The sequence below is a fragment of the Heliangelus exortis genome, chromosome 5 (genome assembly GCF_036169615.1).
Source record: "Heliangelus exortis chromosome 5, bHelExo1.hap1, whole genome shotgun sequence".
In the NCBI taxonomy this organism is placed as follows: domain Eukaryota; kingdom Metazoa; phylum Chordata; class Aves; order Apodiformes; family Trochilidae; genus Heliangelus; species Heliangelus exortis.
In genome coordinates this window covers 21,606,080-21,632,270 of record NC_092426.1, presented here as the reverse complement: position 1 = coordinate 21,632,270, position 26,191 = coordinate 21,606,080, and the positions used below count along the sequence as shown (strand labels likewise).

The following is a 26,191-nucleotide window of genomic DNA, read 5'->3' as shown; positions in this document are numbered from 1 at the left end:
GCTAGCGTAAGAAATGAGGGAAGTCCTAGCTCAGATAATCACACTTTCTTTATGTAATCTCTTTGATAAGATACTGGTTCACACTAGGGTTTGTTAAAAGCCAAAGCCTAGAGTTCATTTCTCTACAGAACACTCCTGGAGCAAGGTACTAAATCAGTCAGCTGCTGCAGACAAATCTGCAACACAACATGATGCTAATTATCTTCTATAGGCAAGTAACAAAGAAATGAATTCCAAAAGATGACTCCAATGTGATTCTTGGACTCAAAAGTTGGCATTCAGCACTCTGAATTGTAAATTTAGTCAGATAGGTACATTCAGCATGCCTTCAGAATGCCACTAACTCAACAAAAATGCTTTCATTTTAACATGTTCTGGGTCAAATGCCTGTCTCATGAGAACCGTTGGCAGACGGGGGTTAATATCCCTACATGCTTTTCCTTCCTGGATGAAGGAAGGAAAGTTTTTTGTTTCTTTAAACAATGGCCCCTCATGCTTGTTATATCTGGCAAGCAGAACCTCTCCAGTCTAAAATATGGGGGGATGACAAACCCAAACGAGGTCCAGAAGTTGGACCTCGGTAAAAACAAAACAAACCAAAACAAAAGGGTGGGCACAGTTTGCCAGAGCTTTAAGTAAAGATCCATATGGAAACAATTTAAAGTTGAATTTCTGTTGAAAGAGTCTGTTAACTGTTATTCTTGAATGCAGATTTAGGATTTTATTAATTTAAAACAAAAAGAGCCATGTGACCAGCAAAGACTACAAAGGAAATGGCATTGGTGAACTCTGACTCCAGGAGAGTGTAATATATTTTTCATCACTGAAAGGAAAGCACCAGCCCACAGGGACGCAGGTTATAAGGAACTTCACTCTGATCCTGAGCCAAATATTTTCAGGCAAGGAAATTTTATTTACATAAAACCGTTAAAATTGTAACTGAGAACTGTTCCCCATCGTGTGGGCTTATTTAATAAGAACAAGGAAGCATTACAAATATGAGCATTTAAAAGACAAGCTTCTCTTCCCCATGCTCAAACCTGGATAAATTTTGTTAGAAAAAATGCTGTAACAGACCCAGTTAGCATCCATGCACACATGGATAGGCTACCAAGTTCTCCTCTCTTGTCACTTACTTGAAGAAGCTCTATGCCAGCTCTCTCCAAGTCTATTAATTTCAGTTTTTTCCTCCTGGATACTGTTGCCACAGAGGGATCAGATCTAAAGGTTGCCTTAATGATTAACTGCCTGAAATCAATCCTTTTTCACCACATCACAAAAAAAACAAAAAAAAAAAAAAAAAAAAGGAAAAAAAGAAGGAAAAAGGAAAGGGAAAAAGAAAAAAAGAAAAAAAAAAGAAAAAAGAAAAAAAGTAAAAATCACTAACAAGGACTTATTCCTTTTTAAGTCATCATGCCAATGTTCTGGGTTCAGAACATGCAGCTGTTTTGAAATTTAAAGTGGATTACACTAACTTGGAACAAAGCCTCAACATACTGAGCTAAATCAGGATTTCTTCATTCCATTCAAAATTCACACTTCATTTTGTCCTGGATTAATTTGCTTAGGCAGAGAAACCCTAACATATTGAACAAGCATTTCCTCAATTTAGAGCATTTAGCACCTACAGAGGTACTCTAAAATTAGTCTTTACAGTTAAATGCACAGAACTTGAAAAATTTTCCGGAAAGCAGAAAGACTTGTATGTGAAATTACATGAAAAGACCTTTTTCAAGCAGAGTAATAAAGGTTACCAATTGGTTTTGGAAAAGAGCAAGAATAGTATTTAAACAGACCTTGCAAAAGCAACTTATTATGGTAGAGACTCCAGCTAGTCCCTGTGAGAGGAGACCAAGAACCTAACCAACAGCAAGACTGCACAATTGCTCAGGTAGTGCCAGCACACCAAGTTTACACGGTTTCAGTTGTAGCTCAGTTTGCAGCAATATTATTTCAGAGACTTCAGTTTTCTTTCTTTTTCTTCTTTCCACCTCCTTTGCACTCATCCCCTCATGTCTACCTAGCCAGAAGTTACTGCTCCCTCACATTTGTCCTACTACCATGAGCCAAGCCTGTGATACTGTTCATTTTATATAGCAGGAAAGGAAGGGAAGGAGGCGGCCTTCTCCAGACAGACTTCTTTCATAAATTTTATTTGGAACAGAAGAAAACAAATTGGGATAAGTATGGGAAGATTAGCAGGACAAGCAACTGGGAAGGAACTCCTTAACCAGTCTGTTGTTGGAGTGTCAGGGCAGAACCTCTCAGGTCTTACAAAGCAGAAAAAACTCAGAAGCAGCAAGTACAGCACCACAGATACAAGGCAGGTTGTTTTACTGATAGGGAATGACACTAAATATACATTACCAAACTGCACACTCCACTGTCTTCCTATTTTTCCTAGCAAAGTTGAAATAAAAGAAGAGGCATTTTCAGCTATTGTTTTGAAAGCTTTGTGACAGCAAAGTATGCGAAGTTTGATTATTTTTTTTTTTGCAGGCTTCTCAACCTGCAATTCCTCAGATCCCACTTCCTGTCCTTCTTGAAGTCAATGGTGACAGCTGCCACATTCTAATCCTCAGGAACTTTCCCCAGACACCATGACCTTCCAAAGACAATAATCAAGTCTTGCAATGTCAGACAGCTACCTCAACACTTCTGGGTGCATCCCATGAGGAATTTGTATGTTCAGTTTGTTTAAATGTTCCCTAATATAATGCTCTTTCATACCAAGGGTAACTCTTCATTGCTTCGTATTTTTTCACTGACTTCATGGGACCAGGATTCCCAAAGGCAAAGCTTTTCCATAAAGAAACAAAGACAATGAGTACTAGGGTCTTTTGCATGTCATTTGTCACTTGAACCCCATGCCATTCAGAAGCAGCCCTTCATTTTTCTCTACTCTTGCTACTAACACTCCCATAAAAGCCCTGCCTACTGCATTTCATGTCCTCTGACATACTCAGCCACAGATGGGTTTTGGCTTTCCTGACTCCACTTCCCTGCATGCTGAAAACTGAGTCTCTATCCTCCTGTGTCACCTGTCCCTGCTGCACCTCTTACATGCTTTCATTTTATGTTTCTGGTGGTTTTGTTCTTCCATGCCTGCTTCCTACTCCATTTGTTCCTCTATAAGTCAGGATGGACTACTCTTCAGGAGAGCAAGGCAGAAGAGCTGTCCTGCATACCTGCTCTCTTTGGGACTGCATCACATGGGATTCTTTCAAGCAGGTCTCTAAACAGGACAGAATCTACTCCCATGAAGTCCAAGGTCATGACTCAACCTAGCTTAGGTTCTGAGTCCCCAGAGAGCAAAATAAAATACAATGGTGAACTCTGACAGAGCCTTTGACAGCACATGTGCATGTCCAAAGAAGATTATTCAGAAGACTCAAAAATTTATGTAGTTAACACACCAAAATGTGATGATATTCAGGCTTACTAATACACCTTCTTTTCAACTTATTAATCAGAGAGTAACTTCCAACCTTAAGTTTTAAGGCAGCACCTCCTAACTGTGAAATAGGCTTCCTTAGAGGGAACCTCTGTTTCTGCAGGCAGGAGTCAAAGGCATAGGATCATTTAGGACAGTATCATTTAAGATACAGTGCCCTGAAGCTGTAAACAACAACGGGAATAGTAATCTTCTGCATAAAAATTCTCATTGATAACCATGTGCTGAGGTTTGTACTTGTTTTTGAAAATAATACAAATATTCGTGAGGTTCTGACCCTTTTTTTTTTTCTTCTTCTTTCTTACCTTCTGCATTTAGGGTTAGAAAAAAAAAAACAGGATTTTTTCCTTTTAAAAGATTCAGTGGAAGGCAGAGACTCTTAAGAAGGGAACAAAGCCTTGTCTTAAAGGGATGAGACCGTCTCTCTCTCTCACATCATTTAAAACAGGAAAAGAAAGTCCCTGGGATTTACTGTAGTCAGCCATTCTGCATTGCTGGAGCAAGTAAAGAGAGATGGAGTCATTGCCAGCTCTACTACACAAGGCTTTGAACAATAGGTTCAACTAATTTGTGTACCAAACACTGAACCAGTCTACAAACAATAGACAATTGTTGTATCTGCTTAGGATAGGAAGGCAAGATGAGACACTTACTGTATCAAGCATCTCTTTGGTATGAGCTGCAGACAAGCAGAATCTGGCTCTGGACTCAATGATGGGGGTGGCAGGGAACCCCACAACCACAACACCGATGTTCCGCTTCAGCATTTCACGCCCAAATGCACTGTCAGAGAGAACAAGAAAGATCAGAATGGTACCAGTGGAGGCAAAACCCAGCATCAATATGAAGATCTCAGCATGTTAACCCAATCAGGACTTTGTTGAAGCAAGCCTGCAAGACCGCAATTTGAAGCTTCCAGTGCTTTCTTTTAGAGGCAGAACATCTGTTCACAAAAGCCTTTTTAAAATTCAGTCCCAAGGTGGTCCTCTTCAAAAGGTTTCACTGTATTAAGTTCTAAAGAAGCTGAAATATTATATGTGGAGGAGGCTGGTCTTTTAGTAGGCTGTTTGTAAATGGATTTGTGATCTAACCTTGAAAAAATCTTTCCGATTGGAATCAGGGATTTTCACTCAGAAGTTTGACTACTTAAGGAATCTCCCATACTGCAGTCCCCCAAAGAAGATGCTTCTCTGGTTTCCAGATTGTTTTTTCACCAATTTTATTCAATTACAATGCATCATGGTGTCACAGAATATACCACTTTAAGTAGAACTGAATTGCCACAGTAAATTGAGATAATCTAATTTGATACTAAATATTTTTGAGGAAGATGCAAAAACCTCATACAACTATCACACAGTATCTTCAACAGAACAAATTCTTATGAGGATTAAAAAAATTAGCAGCTGTGACTCATGTAATGAGAGGCACAGTCTAGATCTAGATCTTTTCCATAATGGCACTGCAATTGTGAGTGTTTCTACAGGCCACAGGAAATGCTTAATCCTTTTTGAACTTCGTCTTGAGAATTAGCAATTAACTTAAGCTTATAGGGATGCATAAAAATAACATCCTTTTACTAGGTTTTTGAATTTTCTCTCACAAGTCCTTTCTTTATAAATAGCTGCATTCCAATACACTTTGTTTTGTATTCATCCAGAACTCTCAAACTATTTTAAAAACAGATTACAGGAGAGAAAGAAATGACAGAGTAGTCCTGATGTAGATCCTACAGGCCAGCTCTCAAAACTCTGTGTTCTTGACTGTTTTTAAGTTACTGGCCCAAGTGCTCACCTAATGAACTTTTTTTTAAAAAGTGAATGTTCATTGAAATACATACATTAGATCCTGCTTGTAGAATTTTAACCTCAATTATCCTCACAGCCACCCACAAATCTGTATTTATTAAGCTATGCATTACAGTTCTGTTAGTATTTACAACAGCAACACCTGAGCTATGACATACAGAACTTAAACTTGGCATTCAAGTACAGGTTATGCCCCATCCTGTCCCACCTCTCTGCTTTTTCTTTTTTTTATTATCAGAATTCATCTCTGTAAGTGTTGCTTGCTTCTGACTCAGAAGCTGGTAGAAAAACATCCCTCCAGTTACAAGTAATATTACTTTCCATTCAATTTCAGCTTCTCTTTAGCACATATATACAATCCATATAGATGTACATATAAATAAAATGGAAGAACCCCAACTTTTAAAATGTGGCACGTAGTGGTAAAATAGCTTCCCTGAAGTGCTTTCTTGCTGCCCCAGGCTACAAGCCCCAATTATCTCAAGATCACTTATGGGAAGTTCCCATGTTTTATGAGACTCAATAATGATCATGAAAGCAAAAATCAAAGCAGTACTTTCCTCTATTTAGAAAAGTACTAATAATCTTGTACCATCCTAGGTTTAAAGAAGATGGATAAGAAGTTACCCTGCTAAACCTACCCAATTTTTGCTGGCATGTACAGCATAAGAGGCACAACAGGAGAATCTTCATTTCCATAGATGATAAAGCCCATCTCTTTCAGTCGCCTCCTGAAATATCTGGTGTTCTCTGCTAGCTGCTGCACACGTGCTTTCCCTAAAAAAGAAATTAAGACTGTGAACAATAATAATCCTAAGTTATATGTGTAACTCCAAAACAAGACTTGTAGCTAAGGCAAAAACTATCAATGTACTGCTTATGGAATCACTAAAATTAAATATAAATTAGAATTTGCAGCTTCTTCTTCATGTAATCAAGATTAATCATTCATTACCTGTCAAAGCTGTAGCTGAATAGACTAAGACAGGCACAACTATCAAGTCCAAGCACTCCCTCCCTTATTTTTCCATCTCAGGTTTTTAAACAAGAGCTATCTGGCAAAATAAGACAGTTACCTGTTTTAAAAACAACTCAAAATTTGCTTAAAATTCACTGGTAACTGCATCGTGAAGAAGAGTTTCCTTACTCTTTGAATAATTAATGAACACCTATTGAATCAGCTGGGGCTGTTCACAGTGTTTTATCCTGCTTGTTTGTATTAATGGAAATTGCTACTTTCTTCTTTTGATCTGCTTGCTGAACAGATCATGTGTCTCCTCCCTAATTTTTTCAGTTAAAATTATCTGGGTTTAAATTAAACTGATTACTTCTGATAATCCAACTCACTTTGCATAAGCAGCAACAGCCAATTTATCAAGTTTTCAGCCAATTCTTTATGGATTTTCTGACATTTGTCAAAATTAGTGGGCAGGAAATTAGACAGCTACTATAATTTAAATATTTCAGTTATTCACATATGCATAGGACAACCTATTTATCAGGTAATTAAATTCTAGCCTATGGTGTTTCAGTATTGACCAGAAAGAGCTTTCACCTAAATATGCATATAATGCATTTCTCATCAACATGCTAAAGAGATTAAGCACTATGCCATTGATGAGACTATAATATGTAACATTTATATTTACTTGTCACTGGTCCACAGAGTATTTTTCTGGATAATTGATTATCCAAACACTTGCCTTCACCAGTTGGCTGACTCATATACTGAAGTAATGAATCTACAGCAGTGCAGGCCTATGCCACACTGTGAAGTCATCTGCTAGATATTAATCATCTTCCTTTAAAGTTGCAAATAACATAGGTTGATTAACCTAAAAGAACACCAGGTCTCAAAGAAACATCCAACACCCACATAATTCTGCTCCAGGCCAGAACAAATGTAATTTTAAGAACCTATATAGTTTTCATAGCCAAGAATATCAGACATTCCACCCACAACCATGCAATCAAAGGCAAAATCCCATCAAAGGAAAGCATAGGAAAAAACGATGAAACCTGTTAAGTTTGGAAAACTTGGCCTATTATTAGTGGGTAGCAGCTGGTATTTTTAACATTTAAGACATCTGTTCTCCTCCATTAACAGCATTATTTCTTAATCCTTCTCCCCCAGATTTTCTGCAGAAACTCAATTTCTCTTTCCCCCCAAACCACAAGGTTTCAGGAAAACACAAAAGCATCTTCTATGAAACTTATTTTGTAATTGGCTCACAGAAGATTAGGTCCTCTGGTGGAAAACCAGCTTTCTCTTTGGTCTTGAGACCAACTATTTTGTTATTTTAAATACCTCAGACTGAACATTGAAGCTGAAAATACCCACAAAAAGCAGCAAAATAAGAAGCAGGTCTTCTGCAAGTGAGCCAAAAGCCACTACTTGTAATTTTAACATTGAGACAATCAATAAAAGGACAAGTGTACAGAGCAATCTACACACAGAAAAAAGCTACTATGGTACCTTCTGAGAAAGCTGCATTCGCAAGTCTCCTATGCAGAAACACACAACTTCTGATAACATTATAAGCCAGTGTTGTACAATCCCACCAAAATATACATGAGGTTTCACCACTATCAGAGTAGTAAGGTAATATCCAGCTGGATACAAATGCTGTGATCAGCCCCTTTCCCACGACCAGGAATGCAGTTTCTCCCATACATACATACATACATTCTCTCCACGCTCCCATATAGCACAGAATTTGAAGTGCTCCAAGCAAAAGGAACTTCAACACCTTTATAGTTTTCCCCTCAACATATTCACACTCTTTTCCAAGTTGATGGAGCCTTCCAGGCTAAAGATTAAAGAGCAACCTTAATTTGTATTTGGCAACTGCTTCACAGTCTTTCTTACACTCTTTCCCAAAGGAAGAGTTTATGATTCTAGATTAGTCCTTACAGACTGAAGAGTGCTTTGAGAGTAAACAAGATCCATGCACAAATCTTTCAGTTCTGTACAGAGATGTAGTCACCGACTTCATCAACTGACAGATTAGGAAGACACTTGCCCTCTTTGGGTTTGTGGGTCTCAAAGCCTGTAAGCTCTTAGTTCATTCCAGAATCATCGGTCAATTCAATGAAATTATTACCTCTCTGAGAACTTGTCACATGGCTAGAACAATATTACTAAGAACCTGAAAGAATATTCAGTGATGTCTTCTCACTACCTACCACATTATTACCATCATTTCAAGAGAACTGTGGTTGTGGTGAAGCAAAACACTAAGAATTCAACAATAACTGGGCATGTGTTCCTTTTCCTGCTTTCCTTTATCCCTGCATCCTCTGAAATTCAGCATACTTGGTCTCCTACTGCACTATAAAATCCTGCATTTGAAGAGTGATGCCACATGCTAATTGAAGAGGGTTTGCAATATTATGCAACAAGCACACACTCGGTGTTCAGATCTGTAACATTTGCTGGTGCAGCCCCACTAGTACACACTGCACAGCAGGCAGTTGGCTGCTACTACAGCATTACCATGTTTTCTGGGTCCAAAGAGACAAATCAAGCAGTGCCTACAGACAACAGTAACTGGGTACCAGTGCTAAATTCCACTTGGACACAAACAGAACTTGAGCATTCAGACAGGACCTCAAAATCCCTTCCTGGCTCAAACATTGTCTGAAACTCAGAGCTCTGACCATTATCTGCTCAACTGTATGCCTAGAAAGACTGTCTGGGCTGCAGCAGTCCCTCAGAATCTGGCTTTCTTGGCAGTATCCAGCTTCATTTTTAAGACTACACTAAAAAGGCCACCCCAGACACCACCCTGACAATTGTTCTCACATAGTAGTTGTGAAACGATTCTGGTAACATCCTTTCATCTAGGAACCTGGAATGTGATGACCTCCAGGGAGGGAAGGAAAGGGGGAAGAAAGGGAGGATGATTACTGGAACTGAGCTCTTCAAAAGGCAGAAAACCAGAAGCCCTTATCAGAGCAACTGATCTGAAATCCCTTATGGGTCCTGTAAATGGCTTAAACTAGCCACTGACAGACCTACATTGGAATTCGAGAATTAAACTGGTAACTTACCCTTTGCTTTTTTACACTCTTGCAATTTTACTGCAGTCATAACTAGATTGCTCTTGCCATTTAGTAAAATGCTTCCTTACTGGTAGCAGGCTGGGTATCATTTAGTCTGAAGTGCTCATGTATCCACCTAAGACCATGCTGCCATTTTGTCAGAAGTAAAGGTCACATGCCACCTAAAGGGCAGAAACACTCACCTTTTACCACCCCCAACTCAAGAGCTGTAGCTATGTGGAGTCAGCAGAGAAAGAAAAAAGAACAGAGAAAAGAAATGCAACAATTGCCTCTGCATGGATAGCTAAGATGGGATGAATATTTACAGCTGACAGTTGAAGAAAAGGAAAGCACTTTTACTTCAATTTAATCTTACACTGGTCCAAGATAACAGGCAGTCATTTTAAATTGTCACTGCTCATTTTCATACTGACATTTGTTTTACTGTACACCTTGAATGCCAAGTATGTGATACAGAGTTGCAGCCCACCTACAGCAGGTACTAATAACCAAGCGTGAACTCCCAGATCAGCAGCGTCTTTGGTGAGGTGGTCACCCTGAGCCTCTCTCAAGCCTTCGCTTTAAGACATTGCCTGTAACATCACGACTAACATGTACTCTCTCTACATGGCCAAGAACACCAGATACATACTTTTGCATTTTACAAACTCTAAGCAACTTAACTGTGGACTTAGGAGAACAGGCAGGTCAGGCTTTAGAGTTTCCACAGCAGCAGGGTCCAGTAGCACCAGCTGAACCAACACAATACGTAATGGTTGACTGACTGTAGTATTTTTAACATTCTTTCAATACTTAAGCACATACCTTGCAATACAAACAGCAAACCTTTGCCTGCATCTAAACAAGCTTCAAAAGATGGCATTTCTAGATTTGTGCTGAGAAAAATTACCTTTTATGACATTTTACTACACAGCATATCAAGTCTTACTAATATGTAAGGCAAGCAATATTCTTTAAAAAAATACAGCTAGCATCTCCCTGAAAAAAATAACTCCTACATGTTTGAGAAAGCACTCCATTATGAATCTAAAGGCACATGAGATGCATAGTCCTCGCAAACCTAGTAGAAAGTAAATTAGTATCTCTGTCAGGATAGATTCCCACAGGCTAAAACAATGATACTTCGTTACTTCTTAAGGCCTTTCCTTTAGAGGTCATCTTGGTCAAAAAGACAGAAGTTACAGGGAAAAATTACCTAGGAGATATATTTAAGCCAATTTCTTCTTGATGCAGAAATTTGATACTTACCATGCTTACCTGCAGGATGAAAAAAAAAGAGCACACCAAATCTAAACTCTCTTGTAACGTGTTAATAAATGAGGCACGTAAGCAGAAACTCACCTGAATTTAGCCTCGCTGGTCTTTACACCATAGAACTTCATGATTAAACAGTCCAAATACTGCAACCCTTATTTGCAAAAACAGTTTAATAAACACACAGCAATCACTCAGCAATTAAAAAATTTTTGCAAGAGTGGGATGAACTTAAGTCTTTGTGGAAAAAAACAACACAAAACCCCCAAAAAAACAACAAACCAAACCAAAACCAGACACTTCTTAGAGCCGAGATCTGTGTAACTTTTCTATTCCATGTTAAAAAAAAATCACCTCTAAAAGAAACCCTAGAATTTGTGGAAGTAACTCTGCCACAAAAGTCTGATAGTTATAACATTCCTGTCATCTATTGAGGATGATGAATAAGCTATCATAGATAGTACTGGACTCAAAAGAAAGTTTAGTTCAACCAGGATATATCTGATATATCTCCCCCCCTTGTGATCTCTAGGCAGTAACTGGAGAGCAATCACAAATCTGTCCTTCTAAACAATGCCACACTTCATCAGCAAGGCTTCTTGAGAAATAAAAGGCATGTTGTCTTGTATACAACTACTAACTGACATTGGACTTCAGAGGGGCAAACCAGCTTCAGATGGGCAGAAAAAACAAAAGCAGGATTTTATCTGCTTGTCACACTAGGGATCACTGCCACCTGGACGAAAACCAAAGATACTTGACGCAATACAAGGGAAGCTATATGTTTACATTTTTAATTAATTTTTATAAAGTCTTCAGAGCAACATAGTAGGACATATCTTTAAAAATTGTTCCTGAGCAGTGAAACTGTTAAGTGTATGAACAAGCTGCATTGTAGCTCTTCTGAGCCAAGAAGTACCAGTTAATGTTAGACAGCTGTGATGAAGTTACTATATATTCTTTCATTAAATAATCATCTTGAAGCTGCTTAACAGATAAAAATCTTGCAGTGTTAACCTATTTTTGTTGCCAAGATGGACACCAAGGTTAAAATGAACAATTTCATGCTTTTGCCATACATATCAGTTGAAGGCCTACATCTTTGGTTTTAATTAATAAATAAATACTTAGACTAAAAGAAAACTCTTTATATTAATAGCTTGCATTCAGTACCTGCAGAATCATTCCACTTTTCATATATATATTTACTGCCCCAGCTACTAAGTCTCTCAGTAATAGCTCATGCTATAACATAATGGAATGCCCTCAGTTATGGTTTTCACTATATGATCAACAAAATTAAAACATTTACTAGAAGATATTCATAAGAATTCTGTGATAACTTGAGAACTTGCACTCTGACAGTAGCACACTGACTCTGGTAAGACTCAGCACGTATCTAACAGGAAACAAGCTTTATTAAAAAGATTGTCTGGAGCGTATTACAAACATCTTTAAATAACTGCAACAAGTGAAAAAGATCAGGGCAAGTTAATCTTAATATCAGATCCACAAGGCATCTTTGAGATGAAAACATTCCATTAATTCTTTGCACAACAGTTACTTTCAGTCTCCAATGTAATTTGTTTTCCATTGTTTTTAAGCTTGTCCCATTTTACAGACTCTTGGTAGTATCCAGGAGGTGAGAAGCATTATATCACCTACTGACAGATGTGCCATCCTCCATTTGTGGTAAAAACAATTACTACTGGTATAGATTATTTCAGTTAAGGAAATAAGCTTACCCTGAAAAATACCACAGCTTTACTGATATCAGCATGACCTCAGCAGGATCCTTGAGAATCCTGCTCAGAGGACTATCAATTTTGTAGGACTGCTTACCCGGGCAGGTTTCTTGTGCTCTTCTCTCCGTCACAATACAGGGCACATAATAAACCTTGTCCCTCCCTTGAAAAAATGCTTTCCCAAGCCTAAACAATAGTTTTGTCCTTTTTAGAAGAATAAAAATAAAAACAAAGCTAATTAAATGATGGTACTTGCTAACAAAGTGCTTATGTGGATTATGGTAGCTTTGTATGAGTGTATACAGGCAAGCTTACGTGTGAAAGGACATCAGGGCCATAGATCTCAACCTACTTTTTCAAGAAACAATAATGAAGGGCATTTTATAACCTGAGCAATAACATTTACTGACTGTTGGTAGTTACTTAAGTAACAACTGAGCCTGCATAATTTTTTGTGTGGCATAAAAAGAGCTCATGGAAAAGGTGTACATATGTTTTGTATATAGCATCCACCATTGTTCCCAAAAGATCTGACCAACTTCCAACCCAACTTTATGGAAATCCCTGAGCACACAAGCTTATTAACATTTCTACCAGACATGTTTGTAATTAAAAGCCAACCATGACTGAAGACACTAAAAAACCTCAAAACAAAAAGAAAGAAAGAAATCACAATCCATTATGAAAGAACAGGGAACTGTGATGCCATTGTGTCCTCCATAAACAGAAGATAAGGTGGCTAAATGCATTCTACGTGGAAAGAATGTGGACCAGGCTGCAAAATTTAATGGTTGCTTTTCTTAGAGCACCAGCATCAATGACAATGAAGATAAAACACTATTTCATTAGCATGACTAGAGCTTTTTCTGCACATACCTTGCTATCAGTAGGCCAAACAGAAGAAAATAAGTGATAATTTCTACTTCTAAAATCCTGTATTTTTTATATTTGGAAGTGTTTAAATAATAGTAAACAGGTGGTGAAAACTGAGTTACATATATAATTATCCACAAGTTTGTTCCTTCAAGTCAGAGTGATGTTAAAATATATTCAAGCTTGTAAATTTTTCCACATTAAAACCCTGCTAGTTTTGCTAAGGCTTATACTTCCATTTTGTTTATTATTCCTGCATTTCTTACTTTTGGTTGGCTGTTTCCATTGAAGACATAATTCAGCATACTCTGTGTTTTGGAAACAAGCATTTTTCAAATCTCAACCAGGAATTCAATATTCTTCTGCTGATTTAACAGATTCTCCATTAAGCTTTCAGAAGCAAAGTTGCCTCCTCAGGGCTTATGAAGATCTTTTGCAATGTTAACATAATAATTCAAGATGTTTTCTGGACACTATGCTTGTAAATACCTCATCATTAAAAAAACAAAACAGACAATTCCTATTTTGTGAGGGCATAAAAGCACTGCTACTCTTTTATTGCCATGAACATGTTATTTCATATAAGATACTGAAAATTTCCTCTACAAGGCATCTGCTGAAAAGCACAAGTCAAGCATGACTCCTAATAACATTTGCACAATGAAAAAATAAGAATAATTATTTTTCGATTTGCCAAGTAGCAGAAAGGACAAGCATGACAAGAATATGTGACTGGAAGCAAGGGTCAGATTCAAAAAAGCAGTGCATATTTAAGAGCTACAATACGTAAACGGAAAAATACAGAAAGCAGAGTGAGATTTTAAACTAAAAAACACTGGAACACTGAACAAAATTCCAGTTCAACATTCATTACATGCTAACACTTTTACCCTCTAGGGAAAAAATGCCTTAAGAGACAGGGAGAGCACAATGTTGTTAAAAATGCTGCAATAGATGTTTAAAGGCCCTGGGATGGTAATGTATGCCAGAGCTCGTTTTAAGAGGCTTGTAACATCATCTGTCAGAAAGAAGACTCATAACATGAGCACACAACCCAAGGCAAAAGGGGGGATTCAAGACGAATTTACATGCACTAGCCTGCCAAGGGCAGCACTCACCTACACAGTAATGGAAAGGTGACCTTCCACAGCAACCTATTCCTTCAGCCTCACAGAAAAGAGATTTACAACAGCTCAAAATTGAGAAGGAGGTTTAAAGCAAAGTTTTCACTGATTTCTTCTGAAAGGTAAAAATACAAAAGTTAGCAAGAAAAATTTTATACTACATTACATAGAGGTCTCATCTCACAGAATACTTTTCCTATCTCATTGTTTAAGTTCCAAGGACAAGGTGGCTCCACAGGTACCAATCTGCTTCTTCCAAGTTCGCATGTGTGAGCGCTGTACCACTGCCAATATTTGCAGTAAGAATCTTACATCCTTCCCTTCAGATGCCATCTGCAGATTCTATTACAGGTCTTCAGAAAAGCATTATATATCATTATACAATGTAACCTGAGATTGCACAGAGACATATTAATATGCACAGGTCAGAATACTATATTCCCTCAGTTTTACATTATAAAGCAGCAGCTCACACAGGCAAACGCCAAGAGAACCTGCCAAAACAATGAGAACCATGGAATAATTAGAACAATTTCTTAATTCAGTGCTATTTGATTACTATTTAATAGATCAAACTCTAGTATTTAGCAAGCCAGCTAGAAGAGAAAAGCAACTCACTAGGTTTTTCCACAGCACTGCTGGGGATATCCAGGTTTTAACACAAGCTCAGAAATGGTGTTATCATACATGTAGAGCCTTCTGGATTTATGTCTAGCCTGGGGCCACCAGAAGCGCTGAGCACCTTCCACTAGGGGCCACTGCTGCACAGAGGGAGTCCACTGCTGTCCTCTGCAGTGCCTGTTCAGCAGCCACCTGCTGCCAGTATATGCTTTCCCCAGAAAAGTCTATACCACCTCACACTACAGACATGCTTCATTCACCCAGAAGATTAACTGGACAGCTATGTCAACTTATTTATTGCTCTGAACTATTTGCATGCTTCCCGAGTTCACTGTTGAGGAGAGAAACTACAAATAATGTGGGAGGAGTAGTCTGGTTTCAGAGACAGCACACTTGAAAGCATGAATGAGGCAATCAGAAGACTGCTGAGAGCTCATGTGCATTGGCCATATGGCAGCAGCATTAGCAACGATTTATTTTAGAAGAAGGGCTTGGCTCATGACCATTCCGAGTTAACCTCATGCCTATGGCTTTTTAACAAGACTGTGTGCAGAGGATTTGCCTGCATTACATGGATACCGCATATGGAGCCACTGCAGAGGTAATGGTAAAAATGCTCTGTGTTTTAAAAGAAAGAGGAAAGCAGTTAAATTTTATTTTCAAAACTGGCAGCAGTAAAGCCAAAGAGATTCAGAAATGGAATAAGGAGAAAATAAAACTTACGGGTGATGTTCTTGGCGTTCAGAGGCCTCCAAGAAACAAAATTTATGCTAATAATAAGTATCTGCCATTGCATTTGCTATCAAGCTAAACATTTCCAGTGGAGACTTAAAGGCATGCCAAAAACCAGCTGGGTGCATGCATTGTGTATTCATCAAGTTTATACATACTGGTGAGATTGAAACCTTTGACATATTCCAAAGTCCAGAGGAGTATTTTTATATTTGCAATTTGATTTTGTTTGCAGCTACAGCTGCATTTAGAGAACTCCAAGGCAGCCTCCTCAAACCACAAGCTCCATCAATAAGAGATGTAACTCTTACTACAAAGACATTCTATCTCTAGACATGGCTAGAAAAATAAAATCTGTTTAAGAACTACCATTTAAATTATACTGATCTAAAGAGGTAAGGAAAAGAAAAAAAAGAAAAGAAAAAAAAAGCAGCTTTGGTCAATTGTGTATTCATAGAAAAGTTTCGGTTGGAAAGGACATTGATAAGACACTTTCAGTCTTTTCTGATGGATGCTCCAGTCCCCTGATAACCTTCAGAGCCCTTCACTGGATTCTCTTCAGTAGTTCTTTGCCTTTCTCGAACTGAGAGGCTCAGAACTGGATACAATACTCCAGACATGGCCTCACTAGGGCAGAGTAGAGGGAGAGAATAACCTCCTATGACCTGCTGGCCACACTCTTCCTGATGAGCTCCAAGATGCCATTTGCCTTATTGGCCACAAGGGCACATTGCTGGTTCAGAGTTATTGTTGTCTATCAGGACTACAAGGTCCTCCACAGAGCTGCTTTCCAGGAAGTCAATCCCTAACCCACACGCAATTATTTCTCCCTAGGTGCAGAGCCCTACACTTGCTTTTGTTAAATTTCATTAAATTCCTCTCTGCCTAACTCTTTAGCCTACTCAGGTCTCACTGAATTGCAACAACACTAGCTACAGGCCTCCAACTAGACTGTGCTGCTAATCACAACCCTCTGAGCTCTGCCATTCAGCTAGTTCTCAATTGACCTTGATGTCCCTCCATCTAACCCCATCTTCCTAAGCTTATGTATGAGAATGTTATGGGAGACAGCATCAAAACCCTTGCTGAAGTTGAGGTAGATAACATCCACTGCTGTCCCCTTATCTACCTAGCCATTCATGCCATCATCTATGAGAGGCTATCAGATTGGTCAAGAATTACTTCCCCTTGGTGAATCCATGTTGATACTCCTGATAAGCTTCAGGTAACCTTCTTTTCCTCCACATGCTTAGAGATAGCATCCAGAACGAGCTGTTCCATCACCTTTCCAAGTATGGAAGGTGTGAAAGGTGAGGCTGACTGGCATGTTTTTCCTGGGTTGTCTTTCTTGCCCCTCTTTGAAGACTGGGGTGACACTGGCTTTCATCCAGTCCTCAGGCACTTCTCCTGTTCTCCATGACTTTGCAATAACATCCGCGAGCTCCCTCGGCACTCATGCATGCATCTTATGGAGGTCTATGGATCTGTGAGTGTCCAGTTTGCCTAAATGATCTCTAAGCCAATCCTCCTTGACCAAGGGAAAGTCCTCCTTTCTCCAGACTTTCTCCGTTACCTCCAGGGTCTGGGATTCGTGATGGCCAGCCTCAGCAGTAAAGACTAAAGCAACCTTCTTAGTTTAAAACCATTAATTCTTGTCCAGTAGCAACAGGCCCTACCACAAAGTTTGTCCCAGTATTTCTTATAATCCCTCTTTAAGTATTGAAAGACTGCAATGGAGGTATTTTCTGAAAGGATCTTACTTGTTGTTCAAAGTAACACTTCTTCCACAGTTTATTGTTATATTAATAGAAAATCTGTGCTGGTGACCGCAAAATAACTGAGTGATGAGACTGCACATGCACTCCAAACACTACAGTGATAGCATTGCACAAGCATATTGTAACCAATGGCGTTTATATATTAACATAAGTCTGACATTTTCATACACCCTGATCTGTACATCATTTAATCCGAATTCTCTAGAGCAGTCACCATCTCTCTAAAGCAGTGAACACAAGAGTCTTAGCTCAATGAGAAAGATTTTCTGCAATATGGTGACACAAAGTTGTTACAAAATAACCTAAAATGGCTGCTCACCCATTCACATCCATGACAGTACTTTAATTATTTGATTAGTCATCTTTTGCTTAAAACAGCAGGCTCCATCATCTGAGCAAAGACACTTTGAAATTAGATACATGAGCAAAGGAAATCAGCATGAATAAACATTTTAAGAAGTTAGTAAAAGCAGTACTAAAACCAATTGATTAAAACTGAGCCAATGTTTATCAAACTACAGGAGACAGCTTTTTTACTGCAAAATCCCTTTTGGAAGAGTCTGAAATCCCAAGCTTTAAAGGAAGACTAAACCAGTACATTGCTACCAATACCACAGAAAAAGATACATGAACGCACCATCCTGCCTCAAAAGTCACTGATGTTGGCTCCTAAAACTAACATAAATCAAACATTTAGGAACAGTTGCAAATACATAAAGTGGGTAAATTCCATTGGAAATTATTATAAATAACAAAACTTAGAAATTGTTAACCCTTCATCATTAGAGTGAGATTACAAATGTTACTGGCTTGCCTAGGCAGTGCCATTTTTGTGAAAAAAAACAGCTAATACAAAGCAGCAATGGCTAACAGCAGAGCTCTGAGAGCAGAAAGGTAACACACTAGCACACCTCCAGCTATAAGTTTTTACTGAGCTACCATGCACAGATCAGGATTTGCATACATACCAGCCAAGCAACTTGGAACTTAACCACTGTCAACCACTACTTACTCATTTTTGCATATATTTGAACTGGACTCCTCAGTGGTTAAAGGCATGTCCAAACTAAACTTCAGCTTCTGTCCATCAGGGCAGCAACGGGAAGTAATTAATATAAGCAAAGTTGAGTCCAGAGCAAGAGTGATTGAAGAGGTTTTGCATGTTGAAACTTACTAAGGCTATAAGAATAAAAATAACTCCTTGTGTATGTTTAGTATTCTGGGTGCACATATATTATCAGTAGTCAACTTCTATACTTCCTGCCTCTGTAGCTGGCATAATTGTATCACAACCTGCATCTTCCCCACCATGACTGAAACAAGGCTCATGTTCAGCCTTATGTGTGTCCTTCACAGTCAACTAAAGAATTTCTTAACTTACAAGACTCAGAGGGAGGTTACTATGCATGAGAACAGCACATCAAATATTTACATTCCTGAAAGAAGGGTACACCTAAAAGCCCACAAAATTCTCAAAAAGCACTCCCTGTGTTTACAATTAGCCAACAGTAGGTTCAGGTCTTTAAAACAAACAAATGAAGGGCTGCTATAGCAAATGTAGCATCCCTTCCAGGTATTTTATCAGTGGCACAGGTTTTGATGAAGCTGTTACTGAAACATGAGATGAGTGACCTGCAGATGTCTGAAAGACATTTTAAAGTTAGGACAGACTATGTTAGAATATCTCAGCAGAGCATGCTTCTGCTTCTCTATCTTTCAACGCCAGAGAAGAATCTTGCATAACCTAACCCAATAGTCCGTGAAGGAACTGCAACCACTGATAAACTGAAGCCTTGGACAAGACTTGATTGCCCTACTTAGAGGAAAGTAAAGTTTCAGCCCTGAAGTACAAAGGGTAAACCAAAAGTGCAAGAAGATAATATCCTGACTCAGGTGAAAGTCAAAGATCATCATCTGGAAAAAAGAAAATACTATTAACCATAGGCTAACCATAGGCTGGAAGTGCACAGAAGAAAAGACATATCAGCTATGAAGCAGAAGGATTTGATGTCATTAAAGAGCATCAAGGCAATAAGGTTTTCTAGGATGCATCTTGCAGGGACAACATGATCCAACAGCATTTGTGGAATGTAAAAGCAGCTCTGCAGGCTTATTATTCTCCATGTAAACATATAAAATGTCCCAAGATTAAGAAAATCGTGTGTGACTGCTGTGGGAGGTTTCACAAAATCCTTTATGTTGGAAGAGATGTCTTGAGATCAGCCAGTCCAATCCACCTTCTCAAGCAGGGTCAGCTAAGGCATGCTGCCCAGAACTGTGTCCTGTTGGGATTTGACTGTCCATGGATGGAGATTCTACTATTGGCAGCCTGCTTCAATGTTTGACCACTCTCATGGTTTCAGTTTTCAGAAATTCCTTCCCTCTTTGATAAACCCTACATTTATTAAAAAACTATCATTTACTAAATGCAAAAAACACAGCTAAAATGACCCACATGAATTCAGTTTTACCTTTCCCTTTCAGCTGCCTCCCACAATAGAGGATGAATTTCAAGTCAAACACACATGTTTGAGAGACTAATATTACTGAGCACTTAGCAACGTTTGCACATCAGAATACTGCATATAATAGATGAGGCATCTAGAGGCTTGAAGGCACTGCAGTATTTTGCTCAAAGTATTTTGTTCAAAGTGTTTTCTCTTTGCATCTAAATCTAAGATAAATGTTATTCATATCACAATGTGCAAATGTAACTGCAAGGACTCCAGCTCTAAAAGTAGAAGTGGTAGGAAAGTAATAACAGTAATGAGTGATATTACTGTTACTTCTGCCCAAGCAAGAAAGACTAAAATGATTTGCAGTCTCAGTTGATGACACCTCCCTCTGCAGCAATTTGCCTCATATAAAAGTTATCAAAAACACCTGGCAAAAGCAAGCTTCATCATGGTGTGACTGTAATTTATTTTTTTTAAAAAGCAAATGCAAAGAAAATCATTGAAGAAACTTCCACAACAAAAGCAGTAATGTGTGGTAAGAGTGTTTAGAATTGTGTTCAGAAATAAAGGAAAAACTGGAAGGGGAGACCAGCCAGCACTCTCAACAGACTCTACAGTGAGTCACACTGAATCTATTTTACTCACAAACACTTAAACTTGTATTAGAATGGAGTTATACTTTAGATATGATGAGAACCAAAGCTGTTTCTCCCCTCCAAGACTCTTGGGGGCATTTCTGTATAACAATCATCATTGGTTGGCTCATACATTTTTTTTGTCAGCTCACAGAACTGAGCCTGAATGTATCATAAATTAGGCAGATTAGAAGAAGTAATAATAATAATAATAATACTTTGGCTGGGACAGCAAGAAAAGGTAGCTGCCAGGAGGACCAATTAGCTAGCAAACTATGTAACACCACTCAGAACTTTTACTTACACATGCAAACTGACTACTTGGCAAGTTTTCAGAAAAGGAATGTACCTCCCTGAAGCTATGTCAAGCAACAACTTTAAGTACAACCAGTCCTCAAGAGAAACATTTTAATAACCTGCACTGTTCTTACTGCTAGGTGAGAATTTCAGTAAAAGTCCTTCCTTGGGTGGTAAAGCATAGTATATGGTGCCAGTTACACCTGAAACACTCCAGACTTCTATCGTCACACCTTTACAAGCTCTCCCTCAACAGATTAGTGGAATTCAACTCACAGCAAGAATTAGTTCCCCAAAAATCCCATGCTTTATATTGCTTTCTGAAATTTTCATTTCACCTAGTGGAAATAAAAAGAAACAACACCTTTGTGACCAATGATGGGGAGGTCTGTCATTTCCATGAACAACATACATTTCTTATTTTCTACCAATCTGGACATGAAGCATCTTAGTCACTCGCTGCTATCAAAAAGCTGCAGCCTTGCCAGGGCCACGTAATTTATTACAACCAGATGGTGTGCTGTTAATAAAGGAGAGGCTGCTATCATTCTAGGGCAGAATAATTACCTTCCATTTGAACCAAGGACAATGTTTTCAATAAAAACCCAAAGCTGTTTAATGCAACTTCCAGTGTGTCAGACTCCCACTGTGCAGTTCCAGCAGTCATTAGACTCTCAAAAATGAAGGACTCCATTTGTTAAAAACATAGCACAAGACTCTCAGGTGATAAACAATTTAAAAAACAAAACAAAACAAAACAAAGAGGTGTTTTGAATTATCTTTAAAACTTTATGCAAAAACCTTTTCCATTACAAATTTTACAGAGAAAATAGTTGTACTGCATTAAAACTCCATCTGTGTCCTAGGCCTTTTAACTAAATTAGAGTTGTACTTCACTGCTCTGGTATGTACCTCTTCTGGCCCTGAATTTTTGCATCTCAAAAACAGAAGCACCAACACTTATTCTCTGAGGAAGACTAAGAGGCAAGGATTGCGAAGCAGAGAATTAAAAGTTAGCTAGTAAACTATACTGAAGAAGAAATCACCTCTTCAAAACCAAAACACCATTAAGCTGATACTCTTCTGACATCTGGAAACACATCCCAATTATACTGGAGAAACTTGGGGGAATGGACCTTGCAGTGTAATTAACCTACAGGATAACCAAACTGTAACTTCGAGTGATGCAAGAGATTGGGATGAATTCCACTACATACTACATTTCTGCTAGGGCTACAAACTCTAATAAATAAAAAGCAGTAATTATTTGAACAATTAAAGCATTTTCTGATTCTGCTTCCAAGCAAAATTTTGACTTTCAGCTTCCCCTTTTTCACCAGTATATATTTAATGATGTGGTTAAGAAACATCCTCTTTTCAAAACAGCAGAACATTTTGTTTGTCTTGAAAATCTAGAATAACTATCAAGCCTGGGAAACTAAAGGTGAGCTGCAAGCCAAAGCGTGACCATTTCCAGGAGCTACATGTAACAGAACAGCATGGAAATGTTCATGCAGTTTTAGTGCCAGAATTGTAACAAATGTTATTAAAAGATGTCTTAGCCCAATTTACTCTTGATTGACACTCTAACAAAGATCAAATAAGCACATTCCTTCCTTCATGCAGAAGTTGTCTAAAGGATGCTATTCAGATTCTACTATATTTTACATATGATTTGCATCTGTAGAAGAAAAATACTTGGGTAAAGCATAATAGAACAGAAAAAAACTTCACAACAATTGAACAGCATTTAACATATTGCACAAATCTCAGCTGATGTGCATTTCTGCTCATCACCTCCAGGAGCTGCAGTCCGTAGCTGATGGCTCACCACCCAGAAGACAACTAACAAAAAAGGGGCAAAACTATGGCACAAGATCTCTTGGTCCTTGTAAGAGACAGTTATGTGCAGAAAACAAAAAGCTTTAAAAGGAAAGAAAAAGTCATCTTCTCTGTATGAAGAAGCAAAGATAGCTCTTACCTCAGGATCCTGGGGTCCATCCCCACTAGAACTTCATTAACTTCACTAGAAACTCTTTTTTGCTCTTAATGGGGACATGCAGTAGGGCATCACACAATGGAGACAGCAAGTAACAAACTTCAGAGACACAGATCTAGTCTTACTAACACTCAAAACTCTTCTCAGAGTTTGAATATGTCTTGCACCTAAGGGGTAGATTTCACTGCAGATTTTGCAGGGTCTTCCAAAGCCCACAGACAGTTGTGTGCAGCAAATTATGTTGAGTGTGCAAAGGTGCATACAGGAGAAAGTTCAGTGTACTCTACAGAATAAAGGCACTTTTTTTTTCCCCAGACACACATCAATTAGTCTCATTTTGATAATGAGCCATTTCTACTCATTTTGTACAACATCGTCCTCTCCAACTGTGCTGTATCACACACAGTGTGTACTACAGAATCTTCTTTTTGGAGATCCCCGCCATCTGTAAAGCATTAGTGTTGCCACTGCTATTAAAATTACTTTAATGAGAAAGTAGTAAAATCTAAGTACATATTACATTGTCAGAAAGCACTCAATCCCATCAATCAAGCTAAAAGCAACTGAAGCCATTGTCCTTCCGCACAAACACATTCAGAACTACCAATATTAACTGATGCATGGTTGCTGGAAAAATGAAGCCAAAGAACATAGCTACACCACAGCACAGAGGATCAGCTGCTACTTATGCCAGCATTTGACACCAGGTCAGAACCAGACTGTATGATGTTCAAAACCTCCTCTTCATCAGCCTCCTCCAGGAAGCAACCGAAGAAGTGATAAAGGTTTCTAATTAATACAGTATCAAACGATGCAACACAACTCCAAGGACAAACGCATCTTAACAGTTTGCTGGAGGATTTACTATGATTTTCCTTCTAAGTTTGCATTTTAGATTTCTTAAACAATCTACATTTTCTAAAGACAGCAATGAAATTAACCTGTATCTATTAACTGAAACACCTTACTTTCTCTTGCCACGCAAATGCACAAGGAACCAACAGTCAATTTTGCTGAGCTTTGTAATATTAATCTCATCTCAGTTCTGGGGAATACAGATTTTTAAAGGCTCCACTGGAAGGCAACATCATGTGTACACTTACTAGCATTTTAAAAAGTACCAAGTATTCTCAGCATCGTGATAAAAATACAGCTAATGGGTCATCCTTGGAAACAGTCAAGGTAATCTTTCAAATCTTTCTCACTTAAAATATTGCTCCACAACAGGAACAACACAGAGCTCTTCTGGATATAAAGACAGGATTATTTGTAATTTAATATGGAAACATTTCAGCCATTTTAATACCCGGATAATTCCTATGCAACTCTGGCATTTGAGACACGCTACATATTTGTCACTGAAGTGTGTGCATTTTTGTGCCCTTATGTGCAATCCAGCAACTGATGCATTGCCTGTAACAGCACCCTCTCCCACACATTTGCTCTCAGGTTACTGAAGAGATTATTTACTCTTTGAACATAGAGCTTTTTTAATTGGACCGTTTCTTTGTTCTATAAGGCACCAACAGTCTTCAGAAGATTACAGCTAAAGGGATACCTACAACCTAATCTACCTGCAAGCAAATTCAGCAAAATGTGTTTGCAGTTGTCAGGCTTTAAGAGAGATCTTGAGAACCACTGCCTTTGTAGCAGTAACCTTCAGAAGATTTAACACTGAAGTTGCAGTCTTTTTTCTCCCTTTGATTTTAAAAGCTGCTTTCCCTCTGTATAGATAAGAAAGTGTCACACAAAAAGGGACACAGTCATTGGTTTTACCATCTCAGTCTCCCTGTGTGATAATGAGAGGAAATGATTTGCTGACCTCAAGATGTCTTAGCAGTCTGCACGAGCAGTACAGAGAGGAGGGAAGGACTGCTCAGCAGAACATATATCCCCCTAGGCCTGCCTCTGCAGAAAGTTCTTCTGCATTGATTCTTCTCTCAAAATCTGGAAATACCTGTAAACCATTTAAAAGAGAACCATATCCTCAAACGTTATGTCAACAACTTGTAATTTATTCCAATAATTCAGTTTTAAGAGGTGGCAAAATATAATACAAAGTCTTTTGCCATTTCTCTGCATACTCAAAATGTGTGTTACAGAAATTTCCTTTTGTAAATTCTCAGGGATGTCTTGGAAAAGACTGCTAGTTGCTGGTACCATGAAATTCCTTAGTGACTACTAGAACTACATATAGCCAACCAAGTAAGACATTTAAATTTTTTTCCATTATTAACTGCAATGGTATACCAGGTTCTAGTCAGACACTGTAGAAACAACAACTGTCTAAATTTTGTACAATGGCAAATAAAGAACCCCACTACACTCCATTTTTGTTCAGTGCCACTCTTCATAGGAAATCCACATAGGCAGAAATAGGAATATTTGACACCTTTGGTGAAGAATGGGTCTTGTACAAAGCAAAAAAAACCAAAAACCAAAACCAAAAACAAACCAAACAAAAACCTCAATCAAAACATTGTCTGCTGTGAATGGCTGTCAGAAACACTCAAGCAAGCCCTTTTCACTTAAAAGTAGAATTCAAGATAATGCCTGGTTTGGTAGAGCTGATAAGAATTATCCATGAACTCTATTTTACCAGTGAAAGAGAGAGAGCACATGTCTGTGTATCTAACATCAGTAATACTGAATGAACACATTCTTTTTCTTATGCAGAGCATTGCATATGTTCCAAGCTCTGTAAAACAACGCTGCAGTGAGAGTAGGCTCATGAAGAGATCCAAAAAGGCACCCTAGCCCTAGCCCCAACCCCATGTGCCACCACAGTATTTTTTCACATAGAACTTTTCTAGAGGCTGAATTTCTACTGAAAGCAACCTAAATTCTCTCTAGATCACCACAGCAATATAGAACAGCTATACAAACAGGACCAAATAACTTGTACTGTGAGAGCAAGTGAGAACAAAACCATGCTGCCAGCTCAACTTCACTCACACAGGCTGAAGGATCTGCTGGGGAACAGCAGTATTGCCTGCAACAAGTAATCCCCTACCCAGTCTGGGGAATCCCAAAATCAATTTATGAAATATAATTCACAAGAGCAATTATTTTAAAATTATTATTTTTTATGTTTAGCTGTCCATACAATGTTCACTGTATCTGGTCATACTGCTGCCACAGGGTTAAAAGCTATTTCATGCAAACAATTACGATTTACTTTTAAGTTAAATGTAAAAAGCATTGGTTCAGATAAACCAGTAACTTTAAGAATGAGATTAGCACTAGCCCTCCAGAACAAAGAAATTAAGTTTGTGTTGCCTGGGTACACATATTCTTGGCATATAATTATATATATAAATGGATATTAATTACTGGGAGGATTTGTGGGA

The 26,191-nt window shown here is 38.4% G+C and overlaps 1 protein-coding gene across 2 annotated transcripts in view; it reads right to left on the bottom strand.

The window, feature by feature from the left end:
• SPTLC2 (serine palmitoyltransferase long chain base subunit 2) overlaps nucleotides 1-26,191 on the bottom strand; it is a 76,898-nt gene that overhangs the window by 7,014 nt on the left and 43,693 nt on the right. For both annotated transcript variants that reach the window (XM_071745878.1, XM_071745879.1), the window contains exons 10-11: nucleotides 5,904-6,039; nucleotides 4,108-4,237 (exon numbers count right to left, since the gene is read on the bottom strand). In XM_071745878.1, coding sequence (XP_071601979.1) covers nucleotides 4,108-4,237; nucleotides 5,904-6,039 — 266 coding nt within the window. The remainder of the gene's footprint in view (nucleotides 1-4,107; nucleotides 4,238-5,903; nucleotides 6,040-26,191) is intronic.